The following is a 16,001-nucleotide window of genomic DNA, read 5'->3' on the forward strand; positions in this document are numbered from 1 at the left end:
CTTTTTTCAGAGAATTCACCGCAAAGGAACAACAGTTTTATTTGCTTTATATCATGGCGCGTTGAGTTTTATTCGCCGTGAAGTCAATATACAAACAAAAAGTCTACGATGTTTACAACCTTTTTTTAATTCTCTTTTTTTTTTCGGGGGGGGGGGGAGTGGGAGTGGGAGGCCATCTTCCGCTCATCTCTCCCCGGCCTCTTTTTTTTTTTTGTAATGTTTGATGCCTGATTTGTCACCTCTTGTGTCTCTTTTACACTCTCCCATTCTATTTTTACGTTCCCCCCCCCCTCTCCTCCCCCCCCCTCTCCCCCTCCTCCCCCCAGGACCCCGTATCCTGTATAGCGCTCTACGTGCGCCCGCGGTGGGTGGAGCTTATGCACAGACCCTCGCAACTATCAATGCCACAAGCGCAGGTTTGCAAGGAATCAAAAAGTGTCAAAAATGGAGTACACATGCTGAAAAACAAGCGCGGCGCCCAAGAAGAGGGTATGGAGGAAAGCAAGCGACGGAGAGGAGGGGGCACATCGCCATCGCCACTTATCTGTTGAACACCCCTCAGTCGCTCTCGTGTTCGACTCCTCTCGGCAACAAACAGAAACTCACGTACAAGCCACTGTATCTCCCTCCCTTTGGAGGCGTGGATGGATGCATGGGATGGGGTCGTTGGTAGTCTCTCCCCCCCCCCCCCCCCCCCCCTCCACACGTCTGGGCCTCTCGACACTTTTACTGCGGCTATTCAGACCCCTCCTACTCTCCATGGACTTCTGGCTTCTTATAGAGTTGCACGTCGATTTCTTATTTTCGACATCCCAACTCAACCCTTTCTCCCTCCCCCCGCTCCTTTTGCAGCATTTGAACAGGCGCACTCAGAGCCGCCAACACCTATTCCCCGGTACCACCACCACCGAAAAAAAAAAGAAAAAAACAGAAAAAGAAGACGAGCATGGCTTCTGTCGATGTGCTTCAACTGCTGCAGCTTGCTTACCACGGTAGCAAAGATGAGCGGACGCGAGCGACTGCCGAGTTGGAAGCGGCAATGCAGTCTCCAGCAGCAGGCCCCACTTGCCTCCTCGAGGTTCTGCGCGCCGGTGTTGATCCCTCGCTGTCATTAGAGCAAAGCCTTTCAGCGCTGCTGTTTGCCAAAAACGCCTTGATTCACCTCATGAATGATGACGTCGTGACGAACACGCCCGGTTTTCTGGCAGAGATGGAGTCGCTGCTCTTTGCTGGCATGTTCCGTGCACCAGAGGGCCATCGCCGCATTCTGCGTGCGTGCATCATGAACGTGACGAGCGGATTCGAGTGGAACTACCTCGGGGAGCTCATGCCGCTTATTGACCGCGATTTGAGCACTGTCGGGGTGGATGAGGCCCTCGGTGCCTTGGAACTTCTCTACACATACGTGAAGCGCTTCAAGACGCCAGGACTGGAGCCCTCGTCATTGAAGATGGAGGTGTGTGCCGTCCTGGTGCGCAAGCTGCCTGAGTACATTGGCTACAATGATATCCGTGTTTACCATTTTATTTTCAAAGTAAGCGAGTGCATAGTGGAGAGTGGGTTGCAGCTCACGAGCTCAAAGGAGATGAGCGGGGACGCGCTGGATGGCCTATTCCAACTCATGCTGGCTTTTCCGCAGCAGCACTACGACGCGGCGTCGGCGGCAGGTGGAAAGGTCTACACAGAGTACATCAAGTGCCTCAAGCGTATTGCTATTGTCTCGCACTCAATTATCAACGACGCGACGCGACGAAAAAAACCAGCGCCGGTGTCGAAGCACTTCTTGCGCACTCACAGTGTTGCTTTTCTTTCCATGTGGCGGCAGTGGCTGCAACTTTGTCTCTCGTCGACGGACCGGCACACCCACCAAAAGTCTGAGATGTTTGCGCTCCGCTACGTGAAGCTTTGCACCCTGGACGAAACCCTTTACACGCAGCATCTGCGCCCGAACGCAATGCAGCTGATTGAGCAGCTGCTCTTCCCGTACATGTCTTTCAGCGCGGAAGACGAGGAGGTATTCGCCGATGAAGGCGATTTGGCAGACTACGTCCAGTACATGATGGAGGAGGGCTTCGGCAACGCCGAGCTGTCGACACGCCAGGCCGCCTCAAACACAATCTTGGCACTGCTGGGTAACAAAAAGAAATTTCACGATCCGGCGCCATTGCTGCAGGCGCTGCTCGGCGTTCTCACGGCCGGCTTCGAGTCCGCTGATTTGACGACGGCGGACAGCAACGCGCGTCTCTTTGGGTATCTACACCTCTTATCCATCTTGCGCAAGTTCATAAAGGAAGTGCCGGCGATTTGGCAAGGGCAAATGCATCAAGTCCTCCGGTGCTACGTCTCCCCTTGCCTGCAGTCTTCCATGGCCTCCGTTGCCGTACGCTGCAAGGCTATTGTGGTGTGTCAGCGCTACAGCAAGGTGCCCATGCCGTCAGAAGCCGACTTTGCCTCCTTCATCCAGATGATGTGCGGCCTCGTCCAGGACGCCGACATGCGAGTGCGGCTGGCGGGCATCGATGCGATGTGCACGTTGTTAGAAATGAAGCGCGCCCGGCCATACCTGACACCCATTCTCGTCCCCCTCGTGGAGGAATGCCTCACATTTCTCAGCAAGGTACAAACTACCTTTGTGCCGCTGGTTATCCTGCACTTGGCCACACATTTTGCACCAGAGCTGACACCGGTGATGGGGAAGCTGGGCCACACCCTTGTCCAGCATTTTTTGGCAACCGTGCATGACATGGAGCATCAGGAGACAAACGGTGAGGGCGTCCTCGGCTACGAAGAAGTAAATATGAGTATGTACGAGCAGTCGGCCTTCAGTGCGGATGCGTTACTAGACGCCCTCCTCACCGTTGTAACGAGCTGTGGAGAGAACGAAGCCGCGTTCGCATCCGTGCGCGTTGATGCGCTGCGTCTTGTGAAGTATGTGCTGCAGCAACCAGACAACTTTGACATGATGGAGAAGACACTTTCTATCTTTCTGCACGTTCTCTACTTCTCCAAGGAGATTCCACCGGCGTGCTGGGAGCTGCTGCCTGTAGTCTTTTCACTGGTGGACTCCGGTCTTGGCGTTGATTTCTTCAACTCGATCGAGGAGGTGCTCGATAACTTCATCTCACGCGCGCCTGTCGAGTTCCTTGGCGACGCTGCTCTGATGAGCAGCACCTACAAGATGTGCGAAAAGATGCTGATTGGGGGTGTAGTGTGCGTCGCAGAGTGTCAAATGGCGCCAGCGCAGCTCATCGAAGCTATGCTCCACACAGCCAAGGCCAACACAGAGCGCCCTGGGCTGTTCGATCCGTATCTTTCGCAGTTTGTGGGGCTGCTCCTACAGTCCTTGCTTCACCCCGACATCCAGAGTGGGGACGTCCGCATTCGCATCTGGATCCTCTCGGCACTGCTGGACTGCTTCTACTACGATGCAGCAGCCACCTTCAAGATTCTTGTTGAGGTGAACGCCTACCCGACCTTTTTCGATGGGCTCCTGTTTTTTTTCCGCGGCTGCATTAACGACGGCGCCAGCGGCACTGCAGCCCCGGCCTCCTCTTCCTCTGCAGTTGGTGCTGGCAGTCGCAAAAAGGTGAAGAGGGACGATGCACAGGAGGTTCTTGAGAACCTGTCGTTGCTGACACGCAAGGTGGTCATCCTTGGACTGTCTTCGCTCCTCGTATATGCCACTGACCCGCAACTCGCTACGCCGACGCAGCGCCAGCGGGAAGCCTTTGTTTCGCACTATACGGATCCGCTGATGCGCATCGTCCAGTACTGTATTTTCACCAACGAAGCAATCTACTTACCCCGTTGCGCGTTGTCGAAGGCCAATCTAGAAAAGATCAGGCTTGGCGTAGAGGACGAAATCGAGGACTACGAGATGAATGACGAGGCAGTGCTGGGTGTAGACGGCGGCGATGATACGGTGGAGGCGTACGAGGACGCGTTGGATGACATGGAGGACGATCTAGAAGCGGCGGAGGCCGGCCTCGAGCTGGACGAGGGTGACGACTATGAGAGCCCTATTGACGACATCAACGAGGTGAACTTTTTTCTAAACTGGGTGCGCATGCTGCCGCAGTTAAGCCCAGCCGTTCAAGCCGCCGCACAGGCCGTGCTTCAACCAGAGACCGACTATGCACGTGCCGCTGACACAGCCGGACGTTATCGCACTCTGTGCAAGGAGCTGGAGACGGCCATGAAGGAAGACTTTCAGAGGCGTGCGGAGCCGACCGTCTAGTCGCGTTTGTGGGGAAGGGGGCAACGGCGGGTGACGCCGAAGGGCAGAGTTGATCATTAACAGCGAATAATAATAATGGGGGAATAAGAGGTAAGAAGACGTCAAAGTCTCTGGATGCCGCCAACTACTATCCTACCCCGCCCCTCCCCCTCCATTCTGGGACACCGACTTCATGAGCCCGAATGTGTGTGCATAGGCGCTTGCGCAGATGGGGTGTGCAAAAAAAAAAATGATACCAGGTTGTCTTCAACCGATCGTGTCTGCATACACGCAAGCGCCAACAAACGTTTTTTTATTTCGATATATATAGAGAGAGATTTCTATCTGTGTATGTGTGCCCCTCTAATGCATAATACACCAACACAATTCTGCTGTGCGGATGCGAAAGAGAAGCACGGGCGGTGTGGCCTCGTCATGTCCTTTAAACACCACCTGTCTCACCTGATACAACTAAATGAGGCTGCGCACTCTTGTTGCCGACACTTCAAAAGTGTCTGTCACGGCCACACCCTCCCTTTCTCTCTTCCCCATCCCCTGCCGTGCTCGTGGATTCGCCGCAAAGTAAAACAGGTATCGGCAGCTTTTAAAGAATCTGCATGCGAATACAGTAAAGGTGGCGGTGGTGGTGCTTGGTGGGGGGAGGAGGGGGAGGGGGGGTTCCAAGGCGGCAGTGAAGGGTGCATGCGTGTCACCGACTACTTACTCTTTTTTGCACCCCTTTTCTCCTCTCTAATATGTCTGCCTACTATTCTTTTTCAACGGTGTACGTTGGCGTGCTCACCATCATGGTCCCCGCTTCACTCATGCCCGCACCGACTGTACTACCTTCTTGCACTTATACGATGCATGCTTTCTCGGTATCGCACACAGAGTGCCTTTCTTACTTGACGGTGTGCGCCCCTCCCCTCCCCTCCCTTTTTTTTCTCCTTCTACCTTTTCCGCTAACTTAATTTTACTTTTTGGGTTACGCTGCTTAGGTTGGGTTTTTTTTTTTTTCGAGGGTGTGTGTGCACTATACTCGCACTCAAAATCTCGAGTCTCCCGCCTACACACGCGTACACAAACAGCGGTCATCTATATTCCTCTCTACTACTCTTTCACTCAGTACCCGAACCGGCAGGAAGGGGGGGAATAAGGTTCGACGTCGATACGCACACGCACATATTTTGCATCTCTGCTAGACGCAGAAAGTATTACGGCGCCATACGGGTGTCTGCGGCTGCCTCCCCCCCTTCTCGCTCCTTCCTTTTGCTGTAGCTCCTCTTGTCCCAGTGTAACATCAAGCATTCACAGCTTTTTCATATGCACACACACACACACACACACAGAAACAAACAGACACAGACGCAGACACAGATAGACAGCGCTGCGGCTGCTGCTGAGCATAAGGGACAAAGTGAGAAACCGCAATAATAACAAACTATTTATATATATATATGGAAGAAGTGAAAAAAAGATCAGAACGACAGATTTATCACCACCACCGCCACATCTTTTTTTTTCCCGTTTGAACCAACGCACATTGCGTCAAGCGTTCTTTCGTCCTTTCGGTAGCAGTGTGTGCATCTGCGTTTCGAAGTGTGAGAGTGCGCGTGTGTCGCTCTCTGATCTCTTTACCACACGCCTCCTTCGTACCCTCCCCCCCCCCTCTCCCCATACCCTCCCCCCTCTTCCGCCCCGTTGAGCGCGTGTGGCACTCTCTCTGTTATCATTCCCATTTTTAGCCTTTTCTATATTGTTGCTTTTTGTGTGTGTTGCCTTCTTTTTTTTCACTCCTTTGTTCGTCAGCCCCTCCCCTCCTTTCTTCCCTCCCAAGCATTCATACGGTCTGTTGCCTTTTTCTATATTGTTGCGATTACTACCCGCTACGACCCCCTCTCGTCGCTTCACAGTTTTGTTCGCGCTGTTCTTTAGTCTCTTTTTAGTGTTGAGACTGGTTGCTCCTGTGTGTTTAACTCTTAGCGTGTCTTTGATCTCGTTTTTTTACCTGTATATATATATATATATTTTTCTTCGTTACGATTCGCCTTTCTTGTTCGACCACGCTCATCTTGCGCCTCTCATATTTTGTTTTGGTTGTTTCGCTTACTTGATCCTCCCCCCCCCCCAATTCTTCCTCTCCACGCGTTTGGAGAGCGTATGGTAACACGATTGTGGTGCATGGGCGCTCTTTTTTTTTTCGTTTGCCTTTTTCTTGAGTGAAGTGGTGTGCCATCCGTCGCCCCCCCCCCCCCCTCCCCCCCCCATCCTTGTGTGTTGGTACCCCTCCTGTCTTCTATCCATTCCCCACTGTAGTGTGTGTGTTTCACTTCCACACACTGCACCCCACTCCACCATCTGCCACTTATTTCTTTGGCATGTGCAGGTAGTCGCTTTACCCCCCCCCCCCACCACCAACCTTGTCTTCGTTTCCTTGCCTAGCAGTGTTTGTGTGATCGCATCGCGTTTGTGTAGAAGCCTTGGAGGTTGGAGGCACTTCGACTCGGCGCCTCCTAAGCCTCTCTACCACATCTGCCCTCGAGCCTACTCGCTTTCTTCGGAGCGATCGTGCCGCTCTCTTAGTTTGGCACCTGCACACACTAGAGCAAGCAGCATTTGTAGAGGCATTCATTATAAAGACTATTCGTCTGTGGTGTGAGCGAATGGGAGGCGCAGTATGCAAAAGTAAGCCCGATGCGAGCAACAGCCGGGCTCGGCCCCTAGCCTGTCGGAAAGACATTGAGAAAACAGAGGACGCCTCCACCAGGGAAATCCCGCCGCTCCTCTCCGATGCGCCCTCTCACCGTCCTGCCGCCTCAAGCCTATCAGCTTTGAAGTCTCTGGGGGACGCAATCGCGGCCTTTAACGTGAGGTCGCATGCCGACTCCCCCACTGGGATCCGACGACCGATCTCCTCTCCATCCTCATCCATCCCGCGCCCACAGCCAATGCGATCCCTGTCCGACGATGTGCCAATGGTGATGAGGGAAGCCACAGCAGCGAGGGGTCCGAATGCCACGTCGTTGATGCCCGTAATGGGGGGTTCGGTCAGTAGCACGTGTAGCGCCTTCTCCCTCTATTCCATCAGTAGCCCTCTTCAGGAGCTTCCGCGGCGATCATCACTGCCCCTCTGTCCTGAAACATCCTTGAGAGCTCTATCAAGCATGAAAGCGGCATCCGCAGTGCAGGGGGCAACCCCCACCACCGCCGCAGCGCCCCTTGCATTGCCGGACGCTCCGACGCTGGCGACAAAGTTTCTGGTGCCACGGAACCGCCGCGGCAGCGATGACAGCAGCACACACAGGCGCGAAGACAAAACACTGGAAAACAATGTCGTGCAGGCAGCGCGAGGAACCTTTCTGTCCTCGCCTTCGATTAAAACAGCGGCAACTCCGTTGCACACCGTCTCGAGCGCATTGCTTGACATCAGCTTTGACTCACGTGTTTTCGCCGTCAACAATGCAACTACCTCTACAGAAATAAATCGTCTGGGCAATCGACTCCGGGATTTGCAGCATGAGCAGTACGACCTCAGCGTTGCTCGAGCATATTCGGTTCACGTATCCTCCGCGAGCAGTGACATCGATAGCGTCTCAAGAGCGCACCACTATGTTCTAGAAAACTCGAGGGGTATCAGTGAGACGCTACCCGATGCGTCGACCGCGTCTTTGGAGTTGTCCACGGGATCAGCCAAGCCTTCGCTGTCTGACCAGGGGCTGAGGGGCGAGCAGCTTCACGCCGAAACGGTCAAATTTGTGAGCCTTATTCAGGAAATTCAGCGGATGCGTACATCTGGGCGTCCAGACTACGCATGGTTTCGGCGGGAAACTGTGTTGCCGACAACGAACAGCGGCAGCAGCGGTGATGGTGGTGGTGGTGGGGAAAGTGACGGCCACGGCGAGGTAGGAGCGGCAAGTAGCGTCGTGAGTCCTACACTACTGCCATCGATCTCGGAAAGGGCACCGCCCTCTGGTGAGGGGAGGGGGGAGAGTGTGTCGGGCCTGAATGTTTCCAGCGACCTGTACCGCCAGAGCTTGTTACGCCAACGGAACCGCTCGTCAAGGAGTGTGCACTGGCTGCCGTTCGAGATGCACGAGTCGGATCCCCAGGCGAACTCTTCGAGAACACCCATGTGCTTCTGCGGGTTCCAGGCCGAAAACCTGCTTGCTGACAGTGTTAGCGCTGCATGCAGCCATGGGTGCTATCCGGTGACAGAAGCGGACCTTGACAAGTCAAACTCGCAGCACTTGTTAGAATTGGGAGTATTGTATGCTACAGTTATCGCTGATGCTGCCTCACACCCATTGCCATTAGGCGCCCCTCCCATTGATCGCTCCTCCCTGCATCGCGTGGATGCTGAGACCGACAAAAACAATTTTCTCAGCGACTCGAATAGGCCCTTGAGCATCACAGCGGACACCACCCCATGCACGTCTGCGCCTTCCTTCTCCAACGGAAGCTTATCTTTCTGTCCGGTGCACATTTTCTACAGCCCGGTCAGTATTCTCGCGCCCAGACGACGAACAAAACCTCCAAGCCCTATCCGCCCTTCCGAAGCACGTCTCCCTCTGTCGGAAACGCTGCAGGTCAACGTGCCGGCAACAAACAGGACGGCATTGTCCCCTGCTAAGCGGCCTTCCGCACACCCAACAGCCTTTGCCACGCAGGGTTCAACTGATGATAAGCCTAGAAGTGAGACGGGTGACCGGCGGCCTATCATACACGTTGGTGTGCCGCATCGAAAACAGCTGGCCAAGAGAGCTCTGGAAGACAACCGGCTCTTTTTTTCGATGCCCTTTCAGACACGAAAAAAACTGCTGTACAGTGAAAACTAATGGAAAGGGTTTTGGTTTCAGCAGTCTCGAGTGTACCGATCAGAGTAGTCGATCCAGCAATGAGGACACTTCAACGACGTAGTGTGGTGGCGGTGGTGGTGGTGGTACAGCGCTCGCTGGGTGGTCCGAAGGATGTTAGAGACTTGAGGCAACAGGCCTCAGTTGTGTCACATTCTTCATTTTATCTGCTTGGTTTTCTCATTATTATTATTTCTATTTTCATGTGCTGTGCTAATGCTAAAACTCCCACAGTCGTCGTTGATGGGAGCGATTCCGTGAGTTTACCCCATTCACTTGCGAACGCGAATGATGCATGCGTGCTCATGTCCCCTGATCGATGTATCGTTTCACCTTCCCTTTCCCCTCTCTCTTGTATATATATATATATATTATATAGATAGATATATGTCTACTTTTCCCTACGAGTCTGCGGGGGGGGGGGGGGAGGGGGGGTTGCCGTAGGCTCTGTCTTTTGAACGCGTCCCACTCATCTACTCATCGTCTGCGTTGGACGAACGTTTTCTTTCCTCCTTTTTTTTTCGTGGCCACATGTGTGCGTGTATATTTTCCTGCTCTTGATGTGTCTTTCTTCCCCCTCCCCCTTTTTTTCTCTTTTCTGCTTCGTCGGCTCAGGCCTCTGCTCTTCTTTGAACCATCAGCACACACACACACACACACACACACGTAGACAAAAAGCGACACGAAAGCTGAGCTTTGGTCTCCATGTCGTTTGCGTCTCTGTTTCTCCCTTTTTTTTCTCTGTTGGGATGTATTTCGTGTATGAGTCCGGGTATGCGTTCATGTGTATTATCGATCCACCCGGTCTGAATCGCCCCCGCTCCCGCCCTCGCGAACATGCACGCTCTCCCCCCTTTCTCTCTCTCCCTCTCTCTGTGCTTGTTTGTGTGCCGGTCGGCCGACTTGTCGGCTTCTCCTTCTCGTGTTGCTCACGGGAGGGGAATGGGGAGGGTAGAGAAGAGTTTTTTTTTGTGTGGGGGGGGGCGCGAATATCAACAGTTCGCTGTTTTTTTTTTCCAATCCATTCTTGTTAACTGTATTTACGTGTGTGCGTGTGTGTCTTTATTTCTTCCACCTTTCCTCTTTCCTGGGCGCGAAGTCGTACTGGCACATAAACCTCAGCCTAGGCTTCTCGGGAGATGCACAGCGCACTATCGATAGGAGGAGCAGGGGAAAGCCGAACGGCCGTCCCTTCCCCTCTCGTCGGATGTCTTCGCCAATCCTGCACCGCTAGCAGCCGCCTCCAGGTCACGTGCACGCAGCGTGGCAAGGCCAGACGGATTCGCTTCTGCTGAAAGGTACGCGGTGCGGTGCTGGGCGGTATGCCATCGAGGCGGCCTGCGAGAGCGGACAAACCTGTGCCATCCACAGAAAAGACCACCCGTCAAGGCGACTTTAGTGAGTGCGCTCACCTCCTCCCCCCTCACCACCACCACCACCACCACCACCTCCATCCGACTCTCAGTACACTCTGGTGTCTGTTGGGGAGGGGGCGGCTGTGAGGCGACCCGCGAGGGCAAGGAGGAGGTGTAGGCAGATGCCGTGCCGAGGTGAGGGAGTGAGTGAACCCCCTTTTGCCCTACATCGTGTGCGCCGCCGCTTGGAGACACGCGACGGGCAATGCGTACAGGCTGAGATTTTTAAAAAAAGGACGAAGTGTATATCTTGATGAAAGGCGGAATGAACAGTCCAAAAAAAATGTTTGTAGAGCGAACCCGCACTCGTTCTTAGCGTTACAAAGGTGGAGAATAGGGAGGTAATGTAATTCGTGTGACACCTAAATTTCTTCGTCATCCCCGTGGGGTTTTCTTTTCCCCCGTATTTGTAGAGCTTGAGCGTTCTCACTTTAGAGCGATTGTTTTGGAGGAGCTACGGCATTGTGCGACCACCACAGTCTCCCCGGCTGATAATGCACACAAGCACTCCATGGGTACACTTTATCGTCACTCTCCTCTTTTCCTTTTCTGGTCTGATCGTTGCCCCCCCCCCCTTTTGGACTATCTCCAAGGTATACACGTGTGTGTCTCGGTGGTGCTCTCTAAAATTTAGGAGGAGCCTCCTCAGTGTGTCGTAGCACAACCCCCTCCACTCCCCACTCCCCATACTTTCCTCCACAGGGTGGGGTGGGGGCGGGGAACCGGTACTAGTTGGGAGAGAAACATCACTCGTGAAGCGCTGCACAGCATGTACAGCAATCCCCTCGCAGGTGACAAAGAGGTGGTTGCCTCACCACTCACTACAGCTTTAGCGATGCCGCAGCAGGGTGCTAACTGTTCGCCAGGTTCTGGAGTGGCTCCTTCAACGGCTGCCCCAGCCTCCGCGGCAGCTGATGTTCCTGTCGAATGTGAGCCGACGACTGCGGTAGCCAACAAGCAGGATTCAGCGCGACATGCGGACTTTCATGGGAGCGCCACGCCTGACGTGGTCGAGAAGGATGACCGGCCCGCTGCAGCAAAAACGTCCTCCAGGGGGTTGGATGGGGCGCAGCCAGCGGTACAGGAAGGTGTAGACAAGGGCGCCGCCGCCGACGATGACGACGACGAAGACGAAGACGACGTTGACAGCAACAACATTGATGGTGAAGACAGCGCCTACACTGCCGAGTACCGCAGTTTATTGCTTCGTGTAGCAGAATTGGAAGCGCAGGAGCAGCAGCGACTTCACCAAAGCGGCTTTGCCCTGCGCATGGCACAGCGGGAGGCAAAGCTGATGTCGGAGGTAGCGGGACATCAAGCGGCGTATCTGACGTCAGATGCCACAAGGGCTTCGCGTCTGCATGCTGTTGGTGACGCTAAGGATCTCACCAACGCACATGATGAATCTCAGGCGCCAATCACGACTTGTAAGGCGGGCGCTAGGCCGAGCGCCGAAGATGTCTCGGCAGCAGTGGCGAAGGATGCTCGATTGGCTTGTTTGGTGCACCTCATGGAGCACGCTCAGGTGCAGTATCGCCACTGCACTGAAGCCGTGGCACTTCTGCGCTCTCACGCAGGAACATTGCGCGTGAATGCGGAGCGTCAGGAGAGGCTCAAGGTTGAAACGGAAAAACTTTTATGTCACTTACACAAGGACGCGGGGATCGATGACTGGGTATCGATCTCAGCCGCGGTGGAACCAAAGGAAGAACGTGACCCTGCACATCTTTCGACTCCCTCATCGACGCTGCCCCTACCCTTTGATCTGTGGCACAGGCAAACGAGCGACTTGACCACTCTCGGCGGCACCTTGGCGAAGGTCCACACACTCTTCAGCGATCCAGAGTGCCGCACCCACATGTCCATTATCGCCACAGCACTGACAGAGGTTGGACGTCGGTGCCAGTGCCGACTGCAGGAGCTGCAGACTCTCACAGCAGCGGAACTGCAGATCGAAGCGGATCTGCGGCAGCGTCGCGCACACGCCTTGGAGTGGAGCCTCTACGCTGCACACGCGCAGCAAGCGCGCGAAATGCAGGACCTATTTTCGCCCGTGACTTTAGCGGAGATGCGAACGATGGGGCTGCGGAGGGTTTTGCTGCGCCGCCGGCAGGAGTTGCAAAACGCACTGACGCTGGTCGTTCTCCATCATGCGGGGAGAGAGGGAAGGAGCAGTGATGATGCTTCTCTGGTGGCGGCATCATCGTCGTCTCCCGTAAGGCAGCAACTCCCCATCCCCTTTTCCCAGCCCCACGCCGTGACTCTGGAAAACATGAAAACTGTCTCAGAAACGTGCGCGCGTCGCGAAGGGCTGCGGGACCGCTTGTTGCGAGAGCTTCTTTACCTGAAAAAGTGTGCGCGTCGTGACCTCGGTGCAGCGTGGGTCTCGCGGGCTGAAGCCGCCGCACTCGCTTCACTGACCGCCCCGACAGACGCAAAAGGAGATACTCGGACGCTGGAGGCGGTACTGGAAGAGAATCTTCGCCGAGAAAGCTACGACAGCCTGGCGCGCCTTGTTTCTTTTGTGGCATCGACACCGAAGCTGAAGGGCGAGCAGGGCGACTGTGACAGGTGTGACATCAGTGACGTGGATGAAGACTTGGGCGACAGAGACACAGTTCCGGATGAGAGCGCTGGTCTCACGTCGTCACCGCACTCCCAGTCATTACCACCGGCGACACCGCTGTCTACCCGCGTTCAGGTATTTTCTCTGCTAGAGGCTCTGCAGACACGCGCTAACTCAATTGTCTCCCTTCTCGCAGAAAACGCAAAGCACTGGCAGCGGACTCAAGATATTTTGGTGGAGGCGGAACTGTGCGCCAGCTCCAGCGAAGATGGTTGGTGCCGTGCAGCGGAGTTGCTCCTCGGTCATTGCACGCATGCGGATACGGCGGAGGTATTGCCGAGCGACACACATGGTACGGAGGCCGGCGTGCACATCACTCGCACCTCTCCTCTCTTGCTAGAGGAGCAGAAGCTACTTGACAGCCTGCACACTACTCAGACAGCGATTGTCGAAGCAATGAACGCCGCGATTGCGCAGATTCACGACCAGTACACCTCGCCCCTCGAGTGCGAAAAGCAAGCAGTTGCTTTGCTGATTCGGATTCTTCAGCTCTCTGACGAAACAGGTGTATCCGAGCGTCAGCGGGGTGTCACCCGCAGCGCTGACCTACTCGGCGCACGTACCACCCCGGCACTGGAAAGCGCTATGCAGCTCCTGGGGTGTACGGAGGCCTCCGCGCAGGAAAGCGATGGCGCGAGCCCTTTTGTGACAACAAGCGGCATGGGCGAAGAGTTGCGTGTGTCGCAGGTGCGCCTCCCACAGCTCCCGTTGCGTGTGGATGCGGTGCAGGATACGATGAGCGCGCTCTCGGCTGAATGGAAGAACAGCCTCGCAGCCGAGACGACTGAATTTCGCACAGCGGTGACACAAGCGCAGGCAAAACTCGACCACTACGCTCAGTATTCCATGGCCGAGGTTCCGTCTCTCCTGGAGAAGGCACACGCGGAGGCCAAGGCGCTGAGAGAACGTGCGGCTGACTGCATCGCGCGCAACAGCCGTGCTGCTTCGCTTGCCGCCGAACTCGAGGACCAGAGAACGTTGCTTGCCAAGTGCACGACAACGGCGCGATACGAACTGACGGCTGCTGTGAAACAAGCGCAGCAAGAGGTAGCAGCCCTGAAGACGCAGGTGGCTCAGTTGCAGGCACTAAAGGAGCTGTCTTCAACCGAATCGCTTCACCGTCACGAGGTTCTGGAGGCGGAGGCGACTGGATGGCAATCACTCATACAGGATGATCGAGGGCAGCGCCAGAAAGTAGATAACTGTGGTACCAGCGATGGCCCGATCAAGGAGCATGTCGACAGTGTTGCCGGAAACCAATGGGCCGGTGATTCCTTTCTTGAAGGGTCGAGAGACGAGGAGGCGGATGGAGGTGAAAGAACTTGGGCAGTAGGTGAAGAAAGAGAAGCCCAGTGCGCGTTTACATCTGTGCAGCACGAGGACGAAGCTGAGGGGTCGGAGATCATGAAGGAAGAGGAGGAGGAGGCGGAGGGAGGCGCAGACGATGCCGAAGATCTTGGCGATGAGGAGCAGCACTTTGGTGACGGTCCAGCGCCAGGCGACGAGCTTGACGTCAGGGATGCAGGCGAGTGCAACGGGGCGGGGGCGGCCGTGGATGGAGACCCGGAAGGGCGTGAGGGTGATGCCATTGTGTTTCCTCAGGAACGACTCGGTGCAATTGGAGGGGTCGAAGAAAAAACACCGCTGCAGCTGCACGATGTCGTTGCCAGCATTCACATCACCACTAATAAGGACGAGGTATCGGAGGGGGTCAAGCACGTCAATGAGGTTCCTGGGGAAGGGCAGGGCGCTGCCCAACGGAGACGCGACGAGAGCCATGCCAATAGTTTTGAGGAGGAGGAGGCCAGTCGTGTTCCGGCTCCAGAGACTGACAGTTCGACCGCAGCGGCTCCACGGGCCGAGGTAAACTCTAGGCAAGAGAAGAAGAAACGCCCGCCGCATCCTGGTGCGCAGCGTCAGGTGAAGCAACAGCCGCGACAGCCGCGACAGCACAAACACCAGCAGCCCAGCATCCTAGGTGAGTCCATCCTCGGGCAAGCTGAGCCCGGGCAACTACCGCCCGTATTCGTAGGTGTCGCCGGCAACTCGTTTACACGCCAGGCTCCTCCACCAGTATTTCCCAATACATCTCTAAACGGTCCAGTCCTCGAGGACAATCCATTCTACACTGGCTTTGGTTTTGAGGAGGAGTAGTCGTTCAGCATCGCTGTCTGGAAAACGTTTTGCTTTTTTATTGTTATTTTTCGGAGTGAGGGGGTTCATCGACTCAGCGTGCACCCCTGTAACCCTCGTTTTTCGTATCCCTGACCCGCTATTCACGGCGCCTTTTACCCTTTCGGTAATCATTTCTACGAGAACAAGGAGAGAGAGAGGGGAGGAAGATGAGACAGATGCCAGAACGCAGTGATGCGGCAGTGAGTATCTGCAATGGGGAGAGAAAAGCGGTTCTTTCTTGAGGAAAAAAAAAACAGAAAAGGAACGAGGACGTGAGGAGTCAAAAATGCATGGCGCTGACTTCAATTCTTTGAGGCACATACCGGGAAAGGGGAGTGGAAGGGGGGGGGTTACGCTGGCGCCGAATCTCCACTGCCCAGTCTCACTTTTTTTTTCGCCCTTGTCTCTCTCTCGTTGCATTGTGTAGCATTCATTGCCTTTAAAATGCTATGGCACGAAACGCACTGCACACCTTTGTGTGTGTGTGTGTGTGTGTTACTCCCTCTCTTCCTATCCCTACTTCCTTTTCTGTGACCATCTCCTATGGCTTTATTTTCCCTGTGGCTCTCCAGTGCAGCTTATCGCATCGACGTGAGCACGGCCCTTCTGTGTTGGCCCTGTTGTTGTTGTTTGGCTTCTCCATTTTTTAAACCCCTGCATTATTTGTGGCTCAGTTCTGTCCACCACCCCCTCCCCCCGTTTCTCCCGCACCTCCA

The 16,001-nt window shown here is 55.0% G+C and overlaps 3 protein-coding genes across 3 annotated transcripts; all 3 read left to right on the forward strand.

The window, feature by feature from the left end:
- Positions 1-946: 946 nt before the first annotated feature.
- JKF63_00468 (uncharacterized protein) lies at positions 947-4,237 on the forward strand (the record flags this gene model as incomplete). The annotated part of the gene is made up of 1 exon (XM_067896519.1): positions 947-4,237. The coding sequence occupies one exon, from the start codon at positions 947-949 to the stop codon at positions 4,235-4,237; it is 3,291 nt and encodes a 1,096-aa protein (XP_067752676.1).
- Positions 4,238-7,380: 3,143 nt separating this feature from the next.
- On the forward strand, positions 7,381-9,051 carry JKF63_00469 (uncharacterized protein; the record flags this gene model as incomplete). The annotated part of the gene is made up of 1 exon (XM_067896520.1): positions 7,381-9,051. One exon carries the CDS (start codon positions 7,381-7,383, stop codon positions 9,049-9,051), a length of 1,671 nt encoding a protein of 556 aa, XP_067752677.1.
- Positions 9,052-11,319: 2,268 nt separating this feature from the next.
- Positions 11,320-15,264, forward strand: JKF63_00470 (uncharacterized protein; the record flags this gene model as incomplete). The annotated part of the gene is made up of 1 exon (XM_067896521.1): positions 11,320-15,264. The coding sequence occupies one exon, from the start codon at positions 11,320-11,322 to the stop codon at positions 15,262-15,264; it is 3,945 nt and encodes a 1,314-aa protein (XP_067752678.1).
- Between the last annotated feature and the right edge of the window lie 737 nt (positions 15,265-16,001).

This window comes from Porcisia hertigi, chromosome 36 (assembly GCF_017918235.1).
Source record: "Porcisia hertigi strain C119 chromosome 36, whole genome shotgun sequence".
NCBI classification, from domain to species: Eukaryota; Euglenozoa; class Kinetoplastea; order Trypanosomatida; family Trypanosomatidae; genus Porcisia; species Porcisia hertigi.